The following is a 22,743-nucleotide window of genomic DNA, read 5'->3' as shown; positions in this document are numbered from 1 at the left end:
TATTAAAAGCAATCATCCAATTTTACTATTATTTTAGCACCTTACGGAGCCGAATGTTGCCGTTAATCATTTTCAAATGTAAAAGCAAAGAACCGACATTCATTTTAGCATCTTACGGAGCTGAATATTATCCTTAGGCCCTATTCATTTCCGAACGTGAAAGTAAACATCCGCTATTTATGTTAACACCTAACTGAGCCGATAGATACCGTTAATCATTTCCAAATGTAAAAACAACAATGTGTTATTTATTTTAGCATCGTACGGAGCAGAATATTACCGTTATTCATTTCCAGATTTAAGAGCAAACATCCAACATTTATTTCATTATCGCATGGAGCCGAATGCTATTGCTGTCCACTTCCGAAAGTGAAATGAATAATCTGACAATTGTTTAGCATCGTATATACGGAGCCAAATGTTACTGTTTTCATTTTTGAACGTCAAAGCAGACATCAGACATTATTTTCCCATGCAACGCAACTGAATGTTACTGTTATTCATTTCGAAATGCTATAGCAAAATATCTGACATTTATTTTAGCATCGTATGTTGCAGAATGTTACTGCTATTCACTTCCAAACGAATGTAGGCCTAAAATCAATCATCTGATATTTATTTTGGCATCTTCCGGAGCGAATGTTATTGCTCTTTACTTTCGAAAGTAAAAGCAAACACCCGACATTTATTTAGTCATTGTACGGAGTTGAATATTATTGGTATGCATTTCCGAACGTTAAAGGGATCTTTCGATATTTATTCTAGCATCTTCCGGAGCTGAATGTTATTGCTATTTACTTTCGAACGTAGAAGCAAGCATCCGGCATTTATTTTATCATCATACGGAGTTTAATTTTATTGTTATTCATTTCCGAACGTCAAAGGGATCATTCGACATTTACTTTAGCATCTTCCGGAGCTGAATGTTATTGCTATTTACTTTCGAAAGTATAAAAGCAAACATCCGGCATCTATTTCATCATCGTATCCGGAGTTGAATATCATTCTTATTTATTTCCGAACGGCAACGCAAACATTCGACATTTATTTCAGCATCTTCCGAAGCCGAATGTTAAGAATCCTTTTCATTTCCGAACGCAAAATCAAATATCTGACATTAATTTTAGCACCGTACGGGGCCGAATCATACCGTTATTCATTTCAAAAAGTATAAGCAAACATCCAACATTTGTTTTAGTATCATACGGAGTCGAATATTCCCGTTATTCATTTCCAAAGTTAAAAGCAAACATCTGACATTTTTTTTTTAGCATCTTACGGAGCTGATTGTTACCGCTGTTCATTTTCAAAAGTATAGGCAAACATCCGACTTTTTTTAGTGGCCCGATCGGGCCACCAAAATCTTAATTTCTGAAATTTTAGGGGCCCGACGTGTGTTTTTGGTGGCCCCGGGCCACCGTTAGTGTCGAGCCCTATGACGTTGAAAATTTTTTTTAATGCTTTTGATGATGATAATGATGCATCGAGGGCGCTTGTGATAATGATGAAGACGAGGTGTCACGATAATGACAGTGATATATTCGGCCCCTATACAGCGTGCAAATGCGGACGAAACTTCCACGCAGAGCAGTGGCAAACTGAAAGTCTCTTGCAATTTCTCTTTCAGATATAGAACCTTGTTGATAACACAGCCTACAGACAGAACAATTTCCGTAGTTTAAATCATGAAGCTTAAAACGCTGATATGGATATTCTCTTAAAGAAAATTATATATCTGCTCAAGAATCAGAAGCGCTAAGAAGTTGCCGCTCATTTTATCCAATCATTTTTATCGAGCGGGATATCGTGAACTATGTCATAATTATGTACAGTATAATACGCAGGGCGAGTGATTGTGTCTTGGCCCGTTCAAAATATGACGGAGTATTATACGACATATACTGCACGCGGAAATAACTAAGCGGCACTCGTTAGTGATTATAGCAACATTCCGTATCATTAACAGCAATATTACGATTCAGTGCAAGGTAAATTATCGTAATTACGGCATCATGAATTCCGTTATCAACAATAATGAAATTCTGTCCTTAACAAAATTTGATAGAATTAATACGGGATAATCTTCATGTATATTATTCTTCGTGGATAGATCAGATTTTAAGTGCCCGTGCATGTCCAGTCAAGTAATTTTCATTTGTATTCACGAATTCACAGTTTACGTCGATATAAAACAAATTTTCAATCAGTTGTAAGGAAAACAATACGAGGCAAGATTTTCATTTATTGATATTTTCGAGTAATATAAACAACATGATCATGACAATGCAAAACCCATACGATCTCACGTTTTACCGAATTGCATGTAATAAACTGCTTACGAGATTAAAGGGAGTTAAATTTTGAACTGTGAAATTACTCTGAATACTACTTCGAGGATTTGGTGATCAACAGTAAATGACTGTTAGTCGTTTTCTGACGACGAAGTGCACTATAATGTCCATGTTACCTTCTACATCGAACCAGGGAGGTGGAAAAGATCCATCTCCAAACCGACCCATTATATTGGCACAGCTCGGTCATCGTTGGTCATTCATGCGCAGCTCAGCGTCTCAATGCCGTTCCACCTTTTGATATCATCATCAAGCACAAAAGCTTCCAGCCGCAAGGAGTTAATGAATATCCGGGTCATTGTTAAACAACCTACGATGGGGCAGGGAGCACCTTGACTTTTATGTCAAGAAACAGTTTGTATACGTTTGTAATTAAATGCAAACAAAATAGAAAAAAAAAAGAACATCAGGCTTTACAAATCGGGGTTGGCCCCTATAATTATCTATGAACAGTTCTTTTTATTAGTGACCCGGCTGATGTGACCTCTATGGTAAGAGCTTAATTTAAGAGAGTACCTATGGTAATTGTTACTTATCTACGCGGTTTTTTATTCCTATAGCGTAAGCAACATCTGGCGGAAACTCCATGTAACGATTGCATTTTTTTTTTTGGCGGGGGGGGGGGGGTGGGGGTGGGGGTTAATCATACCCTCGTATGGAACAGTGTCCAAAGGTGTATGTAACAGGTATAGGCACTATATCCATATTTACGTGTGCGGGAGGGGAAGAGCACGTAATCGAGGGAGAGCTGGAGCATAATAGAGAGCACAGAGCTTGTGACAGACCATCACGGGTGCATTTGTATTTTTAGATATGATATTCAACACCATTTTTATGGAATTCATCATGTACACATTTTTTTTTTTTTTTTTTTTAGAAAATGTAAGAAATTTAATACTCTGGGACAGTGGGCATGGCTATAACATCGTGATTTTTCTGTCACCTCGTGAGTCCCGTGCGCGTCTGTCACTGTGTAAGAACTTTATAGATGATGATCAAAGGTGCGAGGAAAGTTTGTATCGAGATCTGAATTTCAACGATCTAATTCACACTTTGTTACAATATTTTTATTCTTTTTCAACAAAAAAAAACAAGAAAAAGAAAATGTGTACTGATCGATCGGGGAACAATGAGAATGGCTATAACCACCTTCTGATGGACGTGTGCGTCTTTCACTGTAACCAACTTTATGTGAGTGAAGAGAAGTCTATAATGTGTGGAGAAGGGGGTGTCCCCCTCTCACACGGGGGAGCTTTTGCATTTTTAGAAATGAAATACAACAATCTGGTATAGACACTTGGTGGAACATTTGAAATATTTTCTAACGATGTTTAATATGCTGAAGAGGTTGGCAGGAAGCCTACAATGTCTTCTTATACACGCATACAAATTAGCAGGTTACAAAACTCGGGAGATTTGTAATCCGCTAGCAAACTTTTTCGCACGTAAGAAAGACAAAAGACACAAATATTGGCGCGAACAGCATGCTAAACCCAAGAAATCTTGCTGCCCCGCGGTGACTTGTGAACGGTCGACCAAACTGCGTTCTTGTTTTTTATTCCATCATTAAAAAGAACGTTTCAACGGCATACGCTCCACACCACTGTGAGGCACAAGAACGATAGTTTTAACTTTATCAATTTATCGATAAGCAATTAGCAGGTTACATTTGTTCTTGTTAATGGTTTCAAAAAAGAAATATTATTCAGTTGCCTTGGAAATTCCCGAAATTATTGTCTGAGTATAGAGCAAGTTTGAAGGTTCACGACGAACGAACGCTCTCAGGCATGCATGCATCATGATTAACATGTGAAGCACATGAAATAAACCTACTCGACGGTTATTACATTTCAGACTTCGAAGAAAGAAATGGCAGAAGAATACACGCCCTGTCTAGTAGTATGCGCGCATTCCTTACGTGCCAAACATGATAAACAAGACACACCGCAAGTTCATGAACTTTAGTTTCTGAGGGCCGTGGGAAAGGCAATGAATTAATATTCGAGAAATTATAGCTTCAAGTTTAGAATGTATTAAACTACAATGTATTAAACGAACGCTAACAGTATTCTGATTGTTTGTTTCCCACCCCCCTCTCTCTCCCTCTTTCTCTTTGTGCCTGACAAGAGAAACGAATACATGTAAGTTTGTACTAGTACTAGTATTCCATCGACTCATGAGAGAAAGTATACTTCGGAAGGCCTACAGACCCCATATTGGAAGTGAATAAAAAGGCTGTGCTGAAATTCTTATCCATGCAGGCATAATCAGTGTGAATACTAGTCATCTTTTAATTGATTTGTGATCGACACTTGTACCCGTCGCGTCGATCTCGTCCGGTCTTCTCATCCATGTGGAAGGAGTTTAATGCCGTATATAAAGAGAGTCTGGCCAACTGCTAATTTGGACGCCATGTCGTTACCCGCGCGTATTACACGTAACAGGGTTAGCGTGTACGCTCAGACGTAACAAAATAACCAAGCCAAAGGGGTCGTAAACAGAGTTCTGTGGTCGTAAACAGTGGGCACTGCATTATGAGCGCACTTTAGTAACGACATGGCGCCTGTAGATCATGGGACCAGCTTTTGACCAATCACAGGCTTCAAAACACATAAGCCAAAAAGCGAGATGGCCACTCTCTTTATACGGCCCTGCATGGTTCACGCCAGAGTATCAGGTGCACGCATCACTTTGTGCAAGTGCTCTGCGCACCTGCACTGACCGCTCACTGGTAGTGCGGACGCACGTGGATGCATGTCAACGCATTACTCTCATGGACTCGTGTTAGCTACAATGTATGTAGTGTGGCGTGGTAGGGTACATTGATAGAGGTTTACTCGAATGTAGTTTGTGACAGTCATTCGGATTCCGCCACACGACATGGGAGAAATGAGATGTTTATCTGAATTTTAAATACCCTCATGACAAAATACGAACGATCACGCTTCCTACATAATTTAAATGTTGATAACTCTCGCTGTACATCAACATTTATCAAGTGGCATAACTATACACAGCCCAGTCGTAGTAAAAATCACATTCGTGCGCTTCTATACTCTTTGGTAAAAACACGGCGTCCGATCGGGCTAACATGCCAATGACCTTGATCAGGGCTCCACACTAACTTTCTGGTGGCCCGAAAAAAAAAAAAATTAAGAAAAACTTAAAAAAAAAACTACATCGGTCCTACTACAAAGAAAAACAAATATCAAATATTACTGAAGTGCGTCATGTCGAAAATAAATGAATAGAACATTCAATCATCTTACTGTTATTCTGAGTTCTAAGATTTAGCAAATAGGCTTATAGATTATTATGAATGTTATTGCAATTTACTTTCGAACATGAAAGCAAACATCAGACATTTAGTTTATGGGTGCTGTTCGTTATTCCGATGGATCGCTATTCCGAAGGTTCGTTAATCCAAAACACACAAAGTCTCCCTAGGATGATACCTAGAGGTTCGTTAATCAGAAAATGAAAAAGGGTTCTTTAATCTGGACATTAATTGTGGCGTTATTCCGAAGGTTCGTTATTCCGAAGAATAGTTAATCAGAAAATGAAATTCGGAACAACGCCGGGAACCTTGGGAATAACGAATCTTCGGACCGAAGAGCCTTCAACGAACCTTCGGAATAACGAGCTGTAATCTATTTAATCATCGTACGGAGTTGAATATTATTGTTATTCATTTCCAAACGTCAAAGGGATCACTCGACATTTCTTTTAGCATCTTCCGGAGCTGGATGTTATTGCTATTTAATTTCGAACGGAAAAGCAAACATCCGGCATATATTCTATCATCGTACGGAGTTGAATACTATATTGTTATTCATTCCGTACGTCAAAGCAATTAAACATGAAACGTTAATTTTACCATCGAATGCATCTAAATGTTACTGTTATTCATTTCGAAATTTAAAAGCAAACATCCGAAAGTTATCTTAGCTTCGTACGGAGCAGAATATTACTGCTATTCACTTTCCAACGTAAAAGCAATCATCGTGACATTATTTTATTTTAACATCTTCCGGAGCCGAATGTTATTGCTATCTACTTTCGAAAGTAAAAGCAAGCATCCGACATTTTAATCATCGTACGGAGTTGAATATTATTGTTTTTCATCTCCGAACGTGAAAGTAATCATTCGACATTTACTTTAGCATCATCCGGAGCTGAATGTTATTGTTATTTACTTTCGAACGTAAAGACAAATATTATATCCGGCATTTATTTTATCATCGTACGGAGTTGAAAGTTATCATTATCCCTTACCGAAAGTCAAAGCAACCATTCGACATTATTTTATTTCAGCATCTTCCGGAGCCGAATGTTATCCTTATTCATTTCCGAACGCAAAATCAAATACTAGTATCTGACATTAATTTCAGCACCGTACGGAGCTGAATCTTACCGTTATTCATTTTCAAAAGTATGAGCAAAGATCCGACATTCATTTTTGTATCATACGGAGTCGAATATTACCGTTATTCATTGCCAAAATTGAAAGCAAACATCTGACATTATTTCAGCATCTTCCGGAGCTGAATGTTATTGTTATTGACTTTCGAACGTAAAAGCAAATATCCGGCATTTATTTTGTCATCGTACGGAGTTGAAAATTATTGTTATTTATTTCCGAAAGTCAAAGCAAATATTCGACATTATTTTATTTCAGCATCTTCCGAAGCCGAATGTTATCCTTATTCATTTCCGAACGCAAAATCAAATACTAGTATCTGACGTTAATTTCAGCACCGTACGGAGCTGAATCTTACCGTTATTCATTTCCAAAAGTACAATGTATGAGCAAAGATCCGACATTATACGGAGTCGAATATTACCGTTATTCGTTGCCAAAAATAAAGCAAACATCAGACATTTATTTTAGCATCTTACGGAGCCGATTGTTACCGCTGTTCTTTTCCAAAAGTAAAGGCAAACATCCGACCTTTTTTGGTGGCCAGATCGGGCCATCAAAATCTTCATTTCTGAAATTTTGGACCACCGGGCCACCGTTAGTGTCAAGCCCTGCCTTGATACATCGGAATATTCGGAAAGTCATTTTCAGTACCATTGATGTTCTAGACATTTTCGTTACGGCGACAGGAACGGATTACAAACTCCATCGAAGTGAAATTTGGAGTGGAAATCGATGCAGATTAAGGGAGAGTATACAGATGTTTTGAGTGAGGCAGGGTGTTTACTGTTTCTCCGATTTTACTGAGTTCACGCTTTGCGTTGACATTGCGTTCACGGAGGTCTTATAAAACGTTTTTACGTAAAATACAAATGATTTTGTTGCACATTTTACCATGTGATTTGCGACGGAAAATAAGCGATCGATTAGATGCATGTTTTCAGAATATACCTAGAGTCTGATCACGCACTTTCGCTAAAGTTTATATCTTTTTTTTTTCCGTCCTCACTATGTGCACTTCGCAGTCGAAGCGATTATCGTGTGCCCGGGCGGCAAAGCGCGATGAACTGAGGGAATTCAAACAATGTAATAATCTAACGGTAAGCCATGGTAGTAATCTAATCCACGCGACTATAGAAATTTGCGGACGGCTTGCTGCGCTATAACAAAAGCTTTCGAGAGTCCGATCAAGACACCCTCGCCAGAACTGTGCTTTTGTTCCGATTGTTACATTTTCTAAAGAGGGCGAACAAAGATCTATTAACATGACAAAGGGGCTACCTCATTATCTACCTCATCGATTTCACAGCGATATCACAATAAAACCACGACTTTTTCACGACGAAAGCACAACCATAGGACGACTAAATCACGGTGTAAGGACGGCGTTTTCACTGTCAAAGCATCGCGAATAGTGTTGGTAGTGTGAACGTTGAAACTGCCTTTTGCCTCCAGGCTTTTATAATAGCATACAAAGCTCTTATTGTTTGCCTGTATAAAAAAGGCGGGAATACATGTACACCCTTCTCGCAATCATCCTGATGTGATAACAGAGTGATACATTTTTTTTTTGTTATCTTTCCCCCGACCAAGACCGATGCCATTAAAAAAAAACAAGATCAATGCCATTAAAATAATGACCAAACAAACAAATAAACAGATCCATGCATATAACGAACAGAATATGCGTTTGTTTCATGTTTGTATAGGTTATCTCTTGATAATTGTTTTTATACCGTTTCCTAATAAGTACCTCTAGCGAAAACTCGACTTTTTTTTCTTTTTCTCAAGGAGGGAAGTTAACTTCAACGTAAAGATAGCTTACAGCTACATTCAAATGGGGCAATCATACATTTGCATTGTCAATTGTAAATTTGTCGGATGACGCTTATAAACGTTTGATGATTTTTGTCTCCTAAGGTTATGGTTTATGGTTATGGTTATGGTTATGGTTATGATTACAGACGTATCTATTTACAAGACATAAGTGATGGTTTAAAGAATTGATCTTCAATTTAGCAAGGATTAGTCTTATAAAGTCATGAATTTCCTTTACCCATCATGGTTAATGGAACTGCGACATCGTTGAGGTAAACACACCTTTCAATTTTCATAGTTCAAACCTAAATCGTAACATAATCAAAACACAAGCAAAATATCTCAAAATGCTCAGAGGATGGCATGAATCAAAACTTTTTACGGAGATTGGATATGGCAATCTTTATTGACCTATGTTTAATACAAGTTTTCCACAGCTATAATTTCCGCCTATGACAGCATTCTGATGATTTCGATTGCGTTTTGAACTCGTACCGAGCTATACTATCGAAACAGCTTTGACCTTTATACATGTAGTTCAATATGAACGAGTGTTTCGGACTCATAACCATCGTTCGTAATCGTAACCACACAGTAACAAATCAAACGAATATTGAGTAACGACTATCTTTATACATAGGCTGCCTAACTGATCACATGGTTTGACTACTACTTCAAGCAGGCTGAAAATAAAAGAAGAATGAATACACTTTTAATAATGATACGATGCTTTACAGCGTATTCACAGTTCATATAATGTTTGCTTGCGTTTCTGTGTGCAATACGGACGGAAAATAAAATGCAGATGGATGCTATTAAATGCTAATCCTAACGCATCCAAATGTTTTTGAAATACATTTCATTGTTTTACTATACTGTTTGAAACGTCGAATTTACGAGTCCTTTAAAGGGTTACTACTCATATTATCAGGCAAAAATAAAAGTATTAGGATTTCGATTTGCTCGCAAGACTAACGATGCTATGGCGATCGTTCGCAGCAGTGACAATCCGCTTCAATAGATCTATTCAATTATTCTGTTTACATTGAAAGAAGAAGGAGAAGTCAACTTTAAACTTCATTAGTTTTCTCGCCTTTTAAACATGTTTTCATGTATCATGCGTGGTATCGCTATTCCTTCTCATGGTAGTGCGTGAGATGGAGCGTGAACGCCGTCGCTAAGCAGGACTGCTTTAGCGTTTCGTCCGAGAAAAGAAACAGGTTGCAAGCCTCTCTGATATACAATTCAATGGTACGCGGCAGTTTCTTTTTGAATGGACTCCTATATTGTACTAGCTACTTTCAGGAGATTAAGATGACCACGCGCTTAACGTTTCACATAATAAAAGAACCTTCTTCATCCCCATCCCGACAATAGAAAGCGTCGCCTAAGCAACCACATCCTGTGTACCACCAATGCTTTTCGTCCCGTCTCTTTCGCGTATACTACTGGGAATGTCTAGACCATAAAGTCTTTATAGATCCGAGCATGAATCATAAGAGGGCTTGCTCCAGTCGATTTGAGCGACATCATTAGTCGTCTTTAAGATGACAATAGCCTTTCAAACACAAAGTTCAAAATTGATGCGCCCCTCTAGCCTGAAATAACTATCATTCTCATATTCTATAATAGACACTGAGGTGTCCACCGCGTACAAAAAAAGAGGGAAATTTGGCTCTTGCATAAAAATGGGCCAATGGTGCAATTCTAAGCATACTAATTCTTAGTTGTAAACTTACTAGACATTTGATAGAATGCATGGTACTGAAAAAAAGCACTTTGAATATGTTTAATGTAACAAACCGTTGTCAAGAATAACTCTATTTGATATCTAAAGTCAAGAATAACTCTATTCAATATCTAAAATGACGCATGTCCATTTTGATACATAATATATATACTGAAAGTTAACGTAAAAGACGAAAATCGCAAAATTATAATTAAAGATTACAGGTAACAGTGTATCGTATAAGACTCGATAACTTATTATGATAACATCCATAAGTCGGCTTTCATTGCACACTATTCCGCTGCTATCAAAAAGAAACTAATCTAAACATGTAAAAAAGTACAGCCTCAGTATTGCAGTTTCATCAAATCAATGTGCTACATGCTGATAAACTCTCCGCATTTTTTTTCGAGGGGCAGAGAAGCATATTCAAGGTGTTAAGCATGAAATAGTATAATTGGCTGAGATGAGGATTCAGCTATTAGCCTTTTTACAGATAAAACGTACTTTGAAAAGAAAGAAATATTAAAGAGCATACAATTCTGACAGGAAATCAAATTTCATTTGGTGAAGATCGGTTCTGAAATGGTAGAGATATCCAGAAACAAAGTGAAACATAGCGATCCTTGTAAAAGGCGGGCACCTATATCTCAGCCATTTCAAATCGCACTTCTCTTTGGGTTTTGGATTCACGATGAGCCCTTCCTGTCATACTAAAAAAAAATAATCATTGTCTGATTATGTCAATTACTATCGCCGTATTTCAAAGTGAAATGAATATCCCTACCCCTACTAACCAGAAACTAGCGTGAAAATAAAAGCACGTGAATATTTTTTGCTTGCTGTATGTTCCTGTGCGTGATGTCTTTATTCCGCGGAATTAAAAACACGCGAATCTCTTCTTACCCGGCCAAACGCGAAAAATTAGTCGCGCGAAAATATCCACTTTTACAGTACATGACACAAACATAATGATGTCTTGAAATTTGTTGTGAAGATGATAGATGAATGTTACAAAGAGATAGGAGGTAGAACATATCCTAACCGCATTCATGCAAGACTAATGATATTGTAGCAATAGTACCCTCCCCCCCCCCCAGAAAAAAAAAAACAACCCCGCAATAATCATAATAACAATAACGATAACAATGATGATAATTGCAAAAAACTCTTCTCTATTTAGAGTAGCCTCTTCAATGCTATCAGTGCTCTAGCTATAAGAGGGCCCGCCTGTCATTATTATCGTATATAGAGTTGCTATAGGACGGAATAGGACGTAATCGCTGCGGGGAGGGAATTGAACTCGGGTCCTTCGACTGGGAGTCGTGAAGCTTAAATATCCACCGTGCCACGGCGCCCTCGCCCCCCCCCCCCCCCCCCCCCCCCCCCCCCAAAAAAAAAAAAATAAAAAAATAAAAAAAAAAAATAGAGGAAAACCAAAAAAACACCCAAACAAAAAAAAAAAGAAAAAAACTAGAGAGGGGCCGTCAAAGGCGGCAGACCCACGCCTTGTACAAAGTCGGGGTAAACATAATGTGCATTCGGTCATCTACCAGAATTCGGTCACTTAATTGCCAGTGTGCTTTATCACCAGCCAGTGAGTTCTACCAAAGATCGTACACTGAAGTGTACGATCTTTGGGTCTACAGTCACATCACACGCAAATCACATCATTTCACATACGGTAACACTCATTCACAGCAGGAAAGTCCTTTAGTCTCCTCCAAAAATCCATCGAAAATCCCAAATACCACCGTCAAAAGTGCAGAATCAGAACTTTTCCAAGCGCGCGAATTAAGTCCAGTTTTAAGAGTATTGTCTACGCGACGGGTCGCCGAAAAAGCGCTAAAAATCGAGAAATACGCCGTTTTCTTGCGGGATATTTTGCTCATAGCAAGCCGAGAGTGTGATGATATCAAAGGTCGTATGAGTGTACGATCTTTGATGGTATCCACAAAAGCGCAAAAGAAAAACAAAATTTTACGTACTCCCTAGGCAATTACCCCTATGATTAGTGTCTACGGAAATCATTCAATGCAAGGGTTGAATGCAAATGTCTACTGCACCAGTATTCGGTCACCAACGAGCGCCGCAACGTCCCCGATGCAATTTTGCACCAACAGTGTACAGCGCGATGCATTTTCAGCGGCCTTGCACACGCATTGACATTGAGCGCGCATAACGTGCAGTGTAACTGACCGAGCAAATGCTCCTCCAACGAAAAAAACAATCAATGTTAATTTGAAAAACCATCAAAATACGGGCCAGTTTGTGACGACGGAGAACGAACTTTCATAAATCTAGAAGGACATAGTCCCTCAAATAGGCCTAAACGTAAATTTCGGAATTCTTACGAACATTTGAGCAGCGAAGTCGGATCGTTTGGGAGTTTATGTGTTCGTATGGTAGCGGAAAATCGCAAAGTGAGAAACGGGAAATTTTCGGAGTGGTCACTATATCATGGGGTCAAAACTTCAAGGTCACACAGAATTTGCAAGGGTCAACCGATTATCACCAAAATCTAATCGATTCTTTCCTGCCATTATCCAAACATCCCCTGAACATTTCGTGCAAATCCGTTTACCCGTTCTCTTGTTATCTTGTATACAAACAAACAAACAAACGAACAAACAAACAAACAAACAAACAAACAAACAAACATACGGAACCCTTTACATAACCCCCTGCCGATTTTCATCGGCGTGGGTAACAATGTTATTTGGCATAAAACAGTCATGATTATGCTTGATTTTTATGGTTGATCCCTGCAATACTGAAGATTTGCGATTCTTAATATCATTAAAGTATCCGTGGCATAAATAATAATTATGCTTATTGTCGCTGGCATTCAATGCATATAGTGTAGGCAAGAACTTCCACTTGCATGCTAATCTCTTGGTTCTCGGGAAATTTGCAAAATTATCATGCACGCAATTATTCCTCGTTTTACAGTAAAACCTTGTGTTCGCATGTTGCAACTTTAGCGGTAAAACAATACAAAACCAAAGGCATGGTTAAACTTCGTCTTCTTTACACATCATTCTTAGGATGATCACTGACATGACAATTTTGTGTGTCCACCGCTTCGGAAAGATTAACTGTCTTATAATTTGATCGACATTGTGGGATTAACATCTGCAGGAAGAGAACCTGAAGCATATTCCAAAATTCGGTTCAAATATATTAGGCGCCAAATCTTCAAATTTCATTCTATGTTGACGAATTCATATACACGGACGAAAGGAGAATGCTTAGCAATGTATACAAATTTCCGTCAAACTTCCAATGGCCCATTTAAAATATTATGCAACATGTAGGTTGATTGTCAGATCATCAAGTGATCAGCAACAGTGTGAATACCGCTGTGCCAGCGTGTAGTCATCACAACAAGCAAGAATAGCTTTTTCGTATAATGTACAAGCACGTCAACAGTACGCGGCAGTTTCTTTTTGAATGGACTCCCGCTATCTACTTTCAGGAGATTAAGTTTGCTACGCTGAACGTTTCACGTTATAAAAGAACCTTCTTCATCCCCATCCGGACAATAGAAAGCGTCGCCTACATCATCATCCCCATCCCGACAATAGAAAGCGTCGCCTAAGCAACCACATCCTGTGTACCACCGATACTGATGTTGTTCTTTTAGTTTTGTGGAGCTCTCTGCCGGGTGTGCCGGGTGGGCAATTTACTCCAAAAAAATATATTCAATTTGAATATACACTTAAATTCAATTATAAAAACCTACACTATACTTCTAATTATTTACAAAATCTAATAATAATAATAATAATAATAATAATAATAATAATAATAATAATAATATATATATATATATATATATATATATATATATATATATATATATCAATATTTACAATCGAGATATTTACAGAGAAAGAAAGGGGACACGTTTTAAGAAAAGATATCGCCTGCCTATACTCCTGCACCGACATGCAGGGTTACGCCGTTCCCGTCGGCAAGCAGGTAGAGGACCCGCCCGCCGACGCCGGTGAAGTCTCGGCCTTTCCCGGGGGCAGGCGCCTCTAGTGTTAGCCTATATGATAGGCGGGGATATCATGGAAGAGGAGGGATGATAGAAGAATAGAGGAAAGGGTGAGGACAGAACAGAGAAAACAGACACCGATGCTTTTCGTCCCGTCTCTTTGTTGGGTATGTCGGAGCACTAGACCATAAAGTCTTTGTAGATCCGAGCATGCATCGTAAGAGGGCTTGCTCCATTCAGTCGATTTGAGCTACATTATAAGTCGTCTTTAAGATGACAATAGCCTTTTAAACACAAAGTTCAAAATTGATGCGCCTCTCTAGCCTGAAATAACTATTCTATATAGACACTGAGGTGTCCAACAAGTTCAAGAAAAGGAAAATTTGGCTCTTGCATAGAAATGGGCACATGGTGCAATTCAAAGCATAAGATACTCATTCATAATTGTAAACTTACCCCAACGTTTGAAAGAATGCATGTAACTGAAAGAAAATATCTTTAATATGTTAAATGAAACAAACCATTGGAAATCGGAGAAATCTCTCCACTTGAAGCTTAACAATATATTGTTATATCAATAACAGTCAAGTTTCTTTACAACTCGTCGTAGCTACCATCAACCTTCTTGGCGACCATTTCTTCGCACTCAGCCGGAAAAGGACAGCTGAAACAAGTTCTGCAGTCGAATTCCCGTTTGAAAGCTGGACAGAATCTCTCCTCCAGCTCTTAGGTATTACAGGACGACATAGATTTTAGCAATTATATTACAACCATCACGAAGGCCGACGACCAGTTGAAGTAAATGCCGCAACAGAATAAAAAGGCAAACCCGGTGTTAAAATACAAAGATTTGATTCAATGGTGTGTCAAAGAACACAAATATCAATGTATTCTACAGCAACAAAAATGACAGAAGTTAACGGAGTTTGACAAAGAACGACGACCAGCTGAAATAAGTATTAGAATGTTAGTCTAGTTCCCGTTTGGAAGTCGGACAAAATCTCACCACCTGATGCCAAACAATATTATATCACTAACAGTCAAGTTTCCTTACAACTCGTAGCTACCATCTTTTAATATCATCACAAGCCCCTTTTTACACTTTCACGGATTGCTTCACGGATGACCACGGATCGTCATCCGTGGTGTTCCGGCATGCAAAATATCGATTTTCCTTTCAATGCCGGTGTGAATACAATCCCAACTTGTTGTCTACACGGACAAGTACGGAAGCTACAAGGACAAGTACGGTGCCTACACGGACAGACAAGGAATGAACGCGGACCACAGCGGAAGCGATACGGAGCTAACACGGATATCAAGGAAGAGCACGGATGCAACTGCGTCCCTTCGCGGTGTTTACGCGGATATCCCCAAAAAGTTGACACATTACATTTGCTTTTTCTTTTGATACTTTATCATTCTTGGGCGACATGCTTCCAGAGCTAAGTAATATGTAACAAGCACACCAGAAAATCTTCAGCAGATTACATACGCATCTGCTTGTCGACATCATAAAGGCATATCTCTTTGTTGCAAAATCTCATTTTGCGGGAACATAACAACATAAACAAAGCAAAACAAACTAAGACAAATCAACCCCCCCCCCCCACCCAAAAAAAAAAAAAAAAACAGCAAGAAGATGTTTGTGGGTCACTTGAAGATTCTCATGCGATATAAACCTACTAGAGGAGTCGATTGGCTGTACTGATGGGTGAAGATGTGAGCTAATTTCATTGACTTTCTGAGCTTGTATTGGCAAAATATACACGAATTTCTCATCCCGGATGGAGCCGATGCTAATACGGACGTTCCGATGTCTTCACGGAGGCAACATGGAGTAGCCGGTGCCTACAAGGAAGGAATACGGATGCAACACGGAGTAGACGGTGCCGACAAGGAAGAGTTTGTATTGATTTCCATCCGTGATGTCCGGGATGAAAAATTAAGCAAGCTCATTTTTTTTTTTCGGCGGACATGCCGGATGATCAAGGATAATGTCGGATGACTTCACGAAGTCAACACGGTCATGCCGGAAATAGTACGGATGGTCCCAGACCGACGATCCATGGTCATCCGTCATGTCCGTGATGCAATCCGTGAAAGTGTAAAAGGGGCTTATAGCGACCAATTCTTCGCACTCGGCCGTGAAAAAAAGAGTTCCGTGTGTGTGTGTGTGTGTTACCGAAGACATCATCTCCCGAAACATAATGGCAAGTGAAAACATTTGCATAATTTTCCTTTGGTGCTAGTTTCTGGTTGCGGAAAGTGGGCGAAAAAAAAAAAATCCGCCTTTACAGTAAAGTTAAAAGGCGAACGCAGATGACATTCTATGGTATGTTGACAACATGAAATCATTTTTTTCTTTGTTTTGTTTCTTTTTCTAAGAATAAAAAACAATAAGAACAGTTAACAGGGATCGACAAAAGCGGGATGGACAGCTGAAACGAGTTCTTCAGTCGAATTCCCGTTCGAAAACTGGACGGAATCTCTCCTCCCGCTCTAAAATTTTACAGGACGACATAAATTTTAACAATTATATTGCAACCATGACGAAGGCCGACGACCAGTTGAAGTAAATGCCGCAACAAAGTAAAAAGGTAAACCTGGTATTAAAATACACAGATTTGATTCAATGATGTGTCAAAGAACACAGAAATCAATGTATTCTATTATATGCAGCTACAAAAATGACAGAAGTCAACGGAGTATAACAAAGAAAGACAACCAGCTGAAATAAGTATAAGAATGTTAGTCTAGTTCCCGTTTGGAAGTCGGACAAAATCTCTCCACCTGAAGCTTAACAATTAATTCGATAACAGTCAAGTTTCCTTACAAGTCGTCGTAGCTACCATCAACCATCTCAGTGACCAATTCTTCGCACTTGGCCGTGAAAGAGAGTTTCGTATTTTACCGAAACCAAGACATCATCTCCTGAAACATAATGGCAAGTGAAAACATTCGCATAATTTTCTTTTTGCGCTATTATAGTTTCTGGTTGCGCAAAGTGGGTGAAAAAAAAATCCGCCTTTACAGTAAGGTTAAAAGGCGAATGCAGCTGACATTTTTGGTATGTTGACAACATGAAATCAATATCCCTTTTTTAGCATAACAAACAATGAGAACAGTCAGCAGGGATTGACAGCTGAAACAAGTTCTGCAGTCGAATTCCCGTTTGAACGCTGGACAGAATCTCTCCGCCCGCTCTAAAATTTTACAAGACGACATAAATGTTAACAATGATTACAACCACGCGAAGGCCGACGACCAGTTGAAGTAAATGCCGCAACAGAATAAATAGGTAAACACGTTGTTAAAATACACATATTTGATTCAATGTTGTGTGAAATAACAAAAAAAAAAAAAATCAATGTATTCTACAGCAAAAAAAAAATATGACAGAAGTTGTCGGAGTTTGACAACGAACGGCGACCATCAAATAAGTTTTGATTTTGCAACGATGGTCAAGTTTTCGTTTGTAAACCGGACAAAATCTCTCCGCCGTGTTTCCTACGCGTAAAGACAAGATAATACAAATTCAATGTCTATCGACTGCGGTCAAGTCTCCTTTCACATCGCCGTAACTACCATTTGCACAAAAGACAGAAAGTCAGCCTGTTATTCACAATTATCTATAGCAGCGAGAATACTTTTTTTTTCTCGTGAAAACACAAAACTTCCCATTCATTATCGTACTCGGCATTGCGAATCATATCACCCAGCGGATTAGCTGTAGCCACGCGTTTTGGACGTTGCTCGACGATGGAACAGAGACGGAATTTCGGTGGTACAGTAATGGTAATTCGTCGGGACGATATGCGACGTTTTAGATCACACGGATAACAGGCTTTATGCTGTGACAAGTAAAGCTGAACAAAACATAAACTTGAACACGAACGGCATTGAAACGAAGCCATGTAGTCAGAACGTCTCCCGACGGTTGAACAATGATTCGTCGGGAACGATATGCGACGTTTTTAACAAAAGAAACGCAAGGCACAATAGAAGCCGAACTTTGAAAATAGCTAGTAAGTCGGGACGAAGAGCGACGATTAGTGAAAGGGAATCCTTTCTCTATCGTCGCTTATCGTCGGGACGAATAAACAAAGGTATGAATAGAAAGTACGTGTATTCATATGCACGGTTGCTTATTCATATGCACGTGACGCCTGTTCATATGCAAATCATCAAACATGCACAATGCGACATCATCGCGACGAAGATATCTCTCTATCAGGTTTTTCTGTGGTGCCTTAAATAAAACAAATAAAAACAAAAAAACAAAAATGAAAGGGGTGCATGCGATATGCCCCTTTCCGGAATTCTTGGATCTGCCGTAGCTGCCCCTAGTCTTGCTTGTCAGATATTCCAAACTTTTTTACTAATTTCAGGGAATTCACTCAACAAATATGTTGCATAACTTTGCTTTTTGTACCTCCAAAATTCATGGGAAGGGGGGGGGGGAGGGATGGGAGTGGGCCAGGAGAATCTCTAGTTATAGTCCTACTCTTTGCTATTTCAACATTTTCTCATTCTCTTGTTTATTTCCATTCTATTCCCTACCTTACCAATTGAGGCAATTCCTTTATGCAAAAAAGAAATGCAAAAAAGTCAGACAACAAATTACTATTACATTCCTATAACCTACCTTTAACCTCTCTCGACTCTGCATACTAGACAGACTCTACTTGTTACTTGTTGAAATAATCCCAAAACTGCAGCTCCGTTGAAGCTATACCGGGATGAACAATCCCTGCTGTGTGTCAACAAGGGTGCAGAGGTGCCATAATCATAACCCACATATTTACAATAAAAGTGGCTGAACCCGTGCAAGTAAAAATAAGGTTGGCTCCTTACAGGAGACTGGAACCAGAAGAAGGCTGCATTATGATGATATGTCTAGCATAAAGTCTACAACGAATGCATGAATAAACGATTAATAGAACATCCAGATTCTGTCATCAAGGACAATAAGGACAAGGCTTTCTATCTCTTGTCGTAAACGTCATCACATAGAATCTATTATATACCTCATTTCTAGAATCCTCTCATCTGATTGGTTAAAAGGGGAGTCATGAAAATAGCTGTGCCCTGTTTTTTAGTTACTGTGACCGGGGCCCGGGCACAGTTAGTAAATCGGTTTGGAGACAGTCGCGACCCCGTACACATAGATCGCTCATAATGTACGCACTAATGATACGACCGCCGCGCATTCGATGCGCGTGCTGTAAAAGAGACTAGCGGACTGGTTTGGAGACAGTCGAACCCCGCGTACACTGTACACATAGATGATCACTCATGTACGCACCAATTGCAATGATACGACCGCCGCGCTGTCGATCAGCATTGATTACGAGTGCTGTAAAAGAGACTAGAATCTATATTTTCGGTATCTATATTTCGGAATCTATATTTTCGGTATATAAAACAAATAATGACTGCTTGATATTCGGGGTACAGTTAAAATTATGTAGGCCCTCGGTGATGTGAAAACCATAACCATGCCCTCAGCTTCGCTTCGGGCATAGAAACTCTAGTTACGGTTTTCACATCACCTTGGGCCCATAATTTTAACTGTGCCCCTCATAGCAGTCATTATTTGTATACTAACTTCTCTCACTGTTCAGTAATCACTTCGAGCACTGGAAGTACAGACTACAGTATTCACAGCAAAGATTGACAAGAGTCATCTTCCTGTGCACCCTCTCTGCCTATACACCGAAAGGTCCTGCATTGTACTACATCCAGATCCACGGCACTGATTCACGGTCCACGGATCGGAATACGTCCTATCCTACTCTAATTAGTACTAGTACTACTAGACTATCTTCTTCTTCTTCTTGTCAGTAGTCTGCTTCCTTCAACCTTGAAGACTCTTGCAGAACTTGGTGATAGTGTGTGTCATAGGGGTAAGGTGCATGTGCCAATAATTTACAGGGTGCAAGTAAAAACTGCCTCGATTCTAGCTGTTTAGTGTTGCTGCCTTCCGTCAGCAGGAGACGAAAGGCATTAACTGAACAGTGAAGAGGCCGTCACAACATCGTCAGGGAGGGCATTCCAGGATCTAACAGTTCTAAGAAAGAACGAAAGAACGAGTAGCTGGTAGCTTGATTAGTTATGTATTCTTGTAATATTTAGTACTCTAACCAATTCAAATGTCTTTACATCGCTGTGCCAGACACGAGTTCCCCATCAGAAAAGTAAGTGAGTGGGACCACAATAAAACACTGCCGAAGTCGCTGCACATGCACTGCAGCTGCTGCAGTACTGCACTGCTTTCCGCTGCGCTGTTCATGATCAGCTCGGTCACCACGATGTTCATGCTGCTGCCTAATTAAGCTGAAAAATGAATCTGTGTTTGGTTTTCTTGATCTTAGCTACAAACACACTCACTCTCTCAAAATATGTATCAATAACTTACCAGTACCTTGTACCTATGTACTGAAAATGCATAAGATAGCGAACCATTCTGCGATGACCATTATTACTACCACACGTGTTGTGTAGTTGTTTTTGTGCCACTGCTCTATGCGGCATGCGAAATCATGCGTGCATCATCAATGCAAGCTGATGTTTGCTGTCATCGTCATACATCCGTCGTCTGCTTGTGCGCGGTCTGGATCTAGATGGTATATACGCTGAAAAACTCTGGTTTAGAGTATAGGTCTGTAACATAGAGATATATTATTAGTATACATCTCTATGGTCTGTAATCACTCACAGAAATGTGCGTTTGGATAACGACTTACAAACTCGGTAAGAAAATAAAATATTGTGTTCCACAGGACAGAATCGAAGTTATATTTTTTCCTCAATATTATTCTTCCACTCTTTGAAATCAAAGTAAATGTGATAATCCCTGGATATGCCGCCCAGCAGCGAAACGCGGAAATGATATCTTTTCAATTATGAGATACAATCAAAATAATGACTATAATGCACTGAGTACCTAGCAGACAAAGAAATGGGTTGAGGAAAGGGACAGGGGATCCGTGATATTAAACTAACAACAACAAAAAAGTACATGTTAACCGGGTTTCCCGTACGTGTTTTATCTTTTGTCTCTTTATTTCTCATCATTGTTTTATACTGTGTTTTGGTTTGTTGTTGTTGTTGTTGTGTTGTTGTTATTGTTGTTGTTGTTGTTGTTGTTGTTGTTGTTGTTGTTGTTGTTGTTGTTGTTGTTGTTGTTGTTGTTGTTGTTGTTTCTGTGCATAATTACATTATCTCCCTTGTAGGGAATGAAGTCATGCCAAAGAAAGAAATATGACCACGAGTGGTGTCCACCACAATACGAGTAGCATAATACGAAGGCGTAATTGCACTTTCGGAAATAGCACCATCTATCGGCCATGATTATATCGCCTTTCTTTATAAATTTCGAACAAATTAATTATTTTATCGAATACGCGAGTAACATTTCAGTTTTTTTTTCCCTCCCTGAATTATGATCAGAATGAAAGACCGATACATAGATAGAGAGAGATAGACAGATAGATAGCTGGATGGTTTGATAGAGAGAGGGAGAGATAGATAGAGATAGGTATAGGTATAGGTAGATATAGCCAGCTAGCTAAATATAGATAACTATAGCTAACTAGCTACAATGTGGTTCGATAGATAGATAGATAGATAGATAGATAGATAGATAGATAGATAGATAGATGGATGGATCGAGACAGACAGACAGACAGACATATACACACGAATCAATCCATGTCCTGACTGTGTTGACTGCAATAAAAAAAAAAGAAAGAGGAAGTCAACCAGGACAAAGAAAGACAAAAACAGAATACTAGTACATAAAAGTACACGATATAGGCTTGGCTATACAAGTCCAAACACGAGAGATCATCGGATATGATAGCTTCGACTCATTGCATATAAGATGTTTCCTGTTGGTTTTATTGGCGAAATCTATAAGAACAACCACCTAACTCATGCCACCCCCTCCCTCCCCCCCCCCCCTTGATGTGAATGCGTTATGGACTTATACCCAACTGTTGGGATAATCGCCATTTTTTCTCTCTGAAAAAGTAATAATATCTTCTTCTTTTTTCATCCCAATTTTTTTTTTCTAGAAATCGAATCCAATCCAAAGCATCCCAAGACCAAGGAGTAATTATAGCAAGAGAATGATGTCAATAAGGGGCAGGGCTTAATTCACTTCCTTTGATCATCAAAAAAGGCATCCACTTTTAATGCTTATAAGGGACTCATTAAAGAGTACATTTTTTCTAATATATATAGATTATGTGACAGATAAATAAAGACAAGGAATGGAAAATTTGGATGAATTATTTTTCATTGTTTGTGGGAGTATAATTATGTATACAGTGTATAGTTTGACGTGTGTGTGTGTGTATGAATCTATACTATCAATTCGTTTATTTGTTTGCTTTCTTTTGTTCTTTCGTATGTA

General features: G+C 39.0%; 1 protein-coding gene across 1 annotated transcript in view; it reads right to left on the bottom strand.

Moving 5' to 3' along the window:
* Positions 1–20,643, bottom strand: part of LOC139711366 (tRNA pseudouridine synthase-like 1) — a 40,591-nt gene extending 19,948 nt beyond the window's left edge. Inside the window, exon 1 of the mRNA XM_071623257.1 lies at positions 20,537–20,643. Within this exon, the coding sequence (XP_071479358.1) occupies positions 20,537–20,643 (107 nt within the window). The remainder of the gene's footprint in view (positions 1–20,536) is intronic.
* Positions 20,644–22,743: the final 2,100 nt, after the last annotated feature.

The sequence above is a fragment of the Diadema antillarum genome, unplaced genomic scaffold (assembly GCF_040938485.1).
Source record: "Diadema antillarum isolate AM-2024a unplaced genomic scaffold, OU_Dant_1.0 seq00001649_RagTag, whole genome shotgun sequence".
Classification (NCBI taxonomy): Eukaryota; Metazoa; Echinodermata; class Echinoidea; order Diadematoida; family Diadematidae; genus Diadema; species Diadema antillarum.
Note: the sequence above shows the minus strand (reverse complement) of the source record. Positions and strands in the feature narration are given on the sequence as shown.